Genomic DNA, 6,408 nt, shown 5'->3' with positions numbered 1-6,408 from the left:
ACAACTGTTCCTCTTCCTTTGTATTTCCATGCTTGAAAACTCAACCTCCTTTGCCATCTCTGTTATCTAAATGTTGTACCTAGGGTTTTCAGAGGCCTGCTATTTCAGAAGTGGATGGCCAATCCTTCTTCCTAGTCTATCTTAATGTGAATGTTCAGATTAAGAGAAGTATTAGACTAAGAGAAGTATTAGATTAGAAGAAGTATTAGATTAAGAGAAGTATTAGGGATTGTATAACAATGAAAAAATTTTTCTTTTACTTTTCAAAGAAAAGAGCAAACTGGGGGGAGGAATGGGCAGGGAGATAAGTGCAATAATGAATGAATGGAAATCGAAAGTCTCTGTAAACGGTCATTAAAATTAATAATAATAAAAAAATTTTTTTAAAAAGATGTGGCAGTATGCTTCCATAAAGCCTGCAACCATGGAAACCAACTCTACAGGGAGTTTCTCCTGTGTCTTACAAGGGATGACAGGAGTTAAAATTAATTTAATGGCAAAGTTGGGGTTTGTTTTTCACTATTTGTTTTAAATATTAAGACAGCTATAGAAATGTCCCTGGTAGCTACCAATGCAGAACAATTCTCTGCTTCTTTGTTTACTTGTCCAAAGATTATGTATCCTTTCTAACATCCACTGTGGGATTTAGCTACACCAGGGGGTTTATTTTTAGCATTAAACTCCAATTCCATTTCAGAGTGGCAAATTTCCTATAATCTTTCCTGCTGTATATGCATAGCCAAAGTCACAGAACCACTCTGAAATTCCCTCGGGTCTTGTTTCTATGAATGTCTAACTCATCCTCATTAAAAACTCATTGCTGTCTAGCTGGAACCCTCCACTGGGTTTCTGAGGCTGTAAATTGATCCCTTAGAGCTGCTAGTGGATTCGAAGCACCTGAAAAGCACTGCCGTTGGGTTAGTAGCTCAATTCTCTATGGACCTCACCATCAGTGGTCCCTTTTCTTATACTCTTAAAATCATTGAGTCAGAACTGACTCATAACTACCACTCTAATGGGCTTTCTGAGCCCGTATTTCAATTGATCTACTTTCAAGCTTTATTCTCAAATTGCTGCCTCTTTTCCCATTCTCATTAATGGCCAGGAACCTGACATCAGTCTTCTCAACTACTTATCACCTACACAGCATTCTCCAGTCAGCTATCAAACCATGTAGACACGTAACGACTGACACATTTCTCCACAACCTCTCACCGAGGGATCTCTTGGTACACTATTACAGTGTATTATGTTAATTTTAAGGAGCTCTGGCTGGCATAGTCCATAAACTGCTAATCCAGAGGCACGGTGAAATCTCAAGAGCTTCACCAGAAGAAAGACGGATAATCTCCTCAGGTGATTTACAGCCTTGGTTATCATTGGACAACAATAAGGCTTATGGTTTGGCTGGTTGTGCTGTGTGGATTTTTTTTAAATAATATTTTTTAAAATAAGAGGGTATATGTTCTTCTTTGATGCAAGAATAAATCAAACAGAGTTACTTTAATGATTATTAATCCAACTACTAGAGTGCTCTTTGGTTGTCTTCAGATAGAAAGCATTGATGATTACACCTTTATCCAAGAATCTAATATCTTAGAGTAAATTAAGTCTTTTTTAGTTTTTTTTAAACTATAACTTAGTTTTCTTAACATTTTGTTTCGATTGCAAAAGCAATAGACATAATCATAGAAATCTCAGAAAATGTAAAAAGTAAAAAAAAAAAAAAGAAAAAGGTATGAATTAATGCCTAGAAATAATAATTTTTAAACAACCAGAAGAAAATAAACATTGGAAAATTCTTTCTAAATTAAATAAACTATTTTATCACACTACAGCCTATGCTTCTAATATCGTGAAATGGTATATTCTCCGTTATTATGTAAGCTCTATGAATTTAGTTTTAGTAGCTAGAGAGAAATAACAACAAAAAATTAAGCCTATTAAATGGGAAAGATCCAGTGTGAAAAACAATGTATACGAATTATGTAAGTAAACCAGTAAAAAATAAAAATTTTATTAAAAAAACACCCACAAACTAAGCCTACTGCTGTTGCTATTTTCTTGTAGACTCATTTTCAATTTTTCTATTACTATAAATAATAATATACCAAAATCTGTATATAAAAATATTTCTGAAATATTTATATAAGAAATCTTGGGGGAAAATATGTATGTTTTTCAGTATTATCGTTGTTTGTTGTTATGTGCCATCGAGTCACCACCTGTGACTCATAGTGACCATATGTACAACAGCCCTAAACCTTGCTTTATCCCGTGCCAATCTTACTGTCTCTGACACACCACCCCCATTACCCCAGTCAATGAATCAATCCGTCTCATTGAGGGTCTTCCTCTCTTGTGCTGTCCTTCCACCCTCCCAAGCATGACGTCCCTCTCCAAAGACGGTCCCTCTTTCCAACATGTCCAAAGTATGTTAGATGAAGCTTCATAATCCTTGCCTCCAAGGAGCAGCCTGGTTTCAACCTCTCTAGGCTCAACTTGTTTGTTCTCTTAGCCATCTTCCTCAGCACCACAGCTCAAAGTCATCAATTCTCCTTCTATCATCCCTAGTCACTGTTCAGCTGACTGGGTAAATTATTAATAGTCATATATGAAAAACTATGCTGCCATTAAAATAAAAATAATGGATAAGATTCTCCATATATTAGAAGTTAAGAAATTATTCCTGGTTACATAAAACTATTAACAGTGACTACCAATGCTTGATGCAAGTTCAAATTGAAGATAAAGTTAAATCCACAAAAACCAAAACACAACTTAAAGTCTATGCCAACTAAATTAGAAAACTACCTCAATAATTAGTTTGAGGCATTGACCACTAATGAATGAAGGCCAGATGAGCTGTGGCATGATACCAAGGATACCTACCATCCATGAAAAAAAAAACCAAAAGGTCACTACAAAGACAAAGGAGAGAGAAAAGATCAAAATAGATGTCAGAAGAGACTCTGAAAATTGTACTCAAACACTGAGAAGCCAAAACAAAAAAGGCAAGAAATGACAAAATAAAAGGGATGAACAGAAGATTTCAAAGGGCAGTTCGAGAAGACAAAGCAAAGAATTATAATGAAATGTGCAAAAAACTGGAGTCAGAAAATCAAAAGAGAAGAACTCATTCAGAACTTCTCAAGGTGAGAGAACTGAAAAACAAATTCAAGCCCCAAGATGCAGTACTGAAAGATGCTATGGAAAAATTTTTGAATGATCCAGCAAACATCAAGAGAAGATGGAGGGAATACACAATCCCTGTACTGCAAAGAACTTACTGTCACAGAGCCATTTCAGGAAGTAGCATATTATAAAGAATCAGTGGTAATAAAAGAAGAACTTCAAGCTGCTCTGAAGAAAAGCTGACTGGAAGAAATTCCTATTTGTTCTCATTCCTAAGAAAGCTGATGCAACAGAATATAGAAATTATTGAAGAATCCCGTTACTATCAGATGCAAGCAAAATCTTGCTGTAGATTATAAAAAAAATGGCTAAAATAGTACATCAAGAGATATTGTGTCACTACGGATGTCACTGCTGATGTAATCTGAATTTTGGTTGAAAGCAGAGAATACCAGAAGGATATCTACTTGTGTTTTATTGATTATGCAAAAGCATTTAACAATGTGGATCATAAGAAGCTAACATTAATAAAAATGAGAATCCTGGAAATCTTAATTGCTCATATGAAAACTATTCATAGACCAAGATGTCCAGAGTAAGGAAACACCCCAAGGTCCAAAACCAAAAGATGTATCCGTTCGCCATATCTTTTCAATCTGTATGCTAAACAGATCATTTGAGAAGCTGGACTTTATGAAGAAGAGTGTGGAATCAGTATTGGAAGAAGAGTCATAAACAACCTGCATTATGCAGATGATGCAACCTTGTTTGCCGAAAGTGAGGAGGGCTTGAAGTCCTTGCTGCAGAAGATCAAGGACTATAGCCTTCAACATGGAATGATTAAGAACATCAAGAAAACAAAAAGCATCCCCACCAAGTCAATAGGATGCATCATGATAAATGGAAAAGGGATTGAAATTCTTAATGATTACATCTTACTTAGATTCACAACCAACACTCTTAGCACCAGCAGTCAGGCAATCAAAAGACCATATGTATTGGAAAATTCTGCTGTCAAGGACCTCTCCAGAGTGCTAAAGATCAATGATGTCAGTTAAGAAACTAAGGTATGCTTCATCTAAATCATGGTCTTCTCAATTACTTCCTGTGCATCTGAGAGCTGGACCGTGATTAAGGATGATAGAATTGATGCCTTTGAGTTGTGGTGTTGGAGAAGAATACTGAATATCTTATGCACTGCAAAGACAACAAACAGGTCTGCCCTTGAGAAAGTGAAACTAGGGTCCTCCCTGGAGGCAAGGATAATGAAATTCTGTCTCATATACTTTGGGAATTTGGTCAGGAGAAGTCAGTCTTGGAGAAAGATATCATGCTTGGAAAGGTAATGGGCCACTGCAAGAGAAAAAGATCATTGAAAAAATGGAGTGATATAGTGACTATATATAGCATTAAGGTCAAGTGTGTGAGAGATGGTGAGGTTGGCTCAGGACAGAGCATGGTTCAGAGCTATTGTTCTTAGGGTCACTATGAGTCATAGTCACCTTGATGGCACATAACAAAAACAACCTGTCCTTGACAGTGAGAGAAAAGACAAATAATTTTTAATGTTTATTTTAGTTTTACAATTCATATTTCTATTATGTATTTTGAAAATAATACAAAGAAAATGTGTGTGTAATGATTTTATAAGCATCTTTCACAGATTCCCCATTTTGGATAGAAACCTGGAGGTAGTTTTAAAGGATCAATGGATATGAATACTTAAGATTTAAGCTTTTTAAAAGCAAAAGATATTTTATATTTTTAATTTTGAAAGGAAACTATTTCTTAAAATTACCTGAAGTGCCATTATGGTTAAAATATTCAACTTGTCTTTGTGTATTCTGAGGTGAGTCACATGTAAGAATTCGTAAAGTATCTGAATATCTGAAAAACAAAACAAAAAAGGAACAAATTAACATTAGAATAAAATTGAGGAAGCATGGGTACAAAAAGAAATTAGATTCCAAATGGTTACAAATAAAAATTTCCCCATTGTAGCTATTTGTTCTAAGACATTTATGTCATATTTACACATAAAAGTACCATTCCTATGTTGGCTAAAAAAACCAATTACCAGTAGGGCTGGTAACTGCTTAAAATGCTTTCTTAATTATAGAGTAAATCAAAGGGCTCTAACACTGCTGAAGCTAAAGTCTGTCTTATGATCCTATTCCTGAGTCTTTTTTTTCTAAACATTTTTTTTTTAATTTTACACTTCAAAGTTTGTATAACCCCATCTGCCTCCACTTCACTTACAGAGCACACACCATGTACAGATACCACTGCTTCAAATGCTTTACAGATAACAGTTCAAATCTATGACAAAAGTCCTACAAGACAGGCATTATTATTCTTCCCATTTTAAAGTTGAGGAAATTAATATTTTGCCTTTGCCTCTGTGATATGAAAAACAACTTTAAAAGTACTGAATTAATGAAAATAAGCAATCCATCTTCCCATCCTCCTGGTCGATCTCTGTGAACCACACTATATCCTGACACAACTCTCACAAAAAAGTTGTTAGGTGCCATCAAGTCGAGTTCAGCTCATGGAGAGTTTGTGACAGACAGACTGAAACCTTGCTCTGTCCTGCACCGTCCTGTCATCTCCAGCACACTCAAAGGCACTGTTGTAGTCACTGCGTGGATCCCTTTCTCTGTGGTATCCTATCTTTCACTGACCTGCTTTTCTAAGCACATGCAGCAGTAATGTATTTGAAACGAGGATATCAAGAAAATCTTCCACGAAGAATGCAAAAGATCATTACAAAGGCTAAAGAAGAAGAAAAGACCAAGATGGATGTCAGATGAGACTCTGAGTATTGCATTAGAGCGCCGAGAAGCCAAAGCTAAAGGAAGAAATCAAGAAATCAAAGAGCTGAATAGAAAATTTCAAAAGGCAACTCGGGATGACAAAGCAAGATACTATAATGAAATATGCAGAAAGTTAGAGTCAGAAAATCAAAAGGGCTGGACTCGCTCAGCGTTTCTTAAGCTGAAAGAGCTGAAAAACAAATTCAAGCCACGGCTGGCAATACTTAAGGATACTTTGGATAGAATGTTGAATGATCCAGGATGTATAAAAAGATGGAAGGAGTACACAGAGTTACTGTATCAGAAGGAATTGGCCGACACAGAGGAATTTCATGAAATAACATGAGCAAGAACCTATGGTGATGAAGGAGGAAGTTCAAGTTGCTATGAAGGAATTGGCAAAAAACAAGGCTCCAGGATTTGACTGCACACCAATTGATTTATTTCAACAAACAGA

General features: G+C 35.7%; 1 protein-coding gene across 1 annotated transcript in view; it reads right to left on the bottom strand.

Annotated features, from left to right (window-relative positions):
- Positions 1-6,408, bottom strand: part of PRIMPOL (primase and polymerase (DNA-directed)) — a 56,587-nt gene that overhangs the window by 30,847 nt on the left and 19,332 nt on the right. The window contains exon 7 of the mRNA XM_006882279.1: positions 4,934-5,022. Coding sequence (XP_006882341.1) covers positions 4,934-5,022 — 89 coding nt within the window. The remainder of the gene's footprint in view (positions 1-4,933; positions 5,023-6,408) is intronic.

This window comes from Elephantulus edwardii, unplaced genomic scaffold, assembly GCF_000299155.1.
Source record: "Elephantulus edwardii isolate Elephantulus edwardi_28Jun2011 unplaced genomic scaffold, EleEdw1.0 scaffold00018, whole genome shotgun sequence".
Taxonomy (NCBI): domain Eukaryota; kingdom Metazoa; phylum Chordata; class Mammalia; order Macroscelidea; family Macroscelididae; genus Elephantulus; species Elephantulus edwardii.
This window is presented reverse-complemented; position numbering and strand designations above follow the sequence as displayed.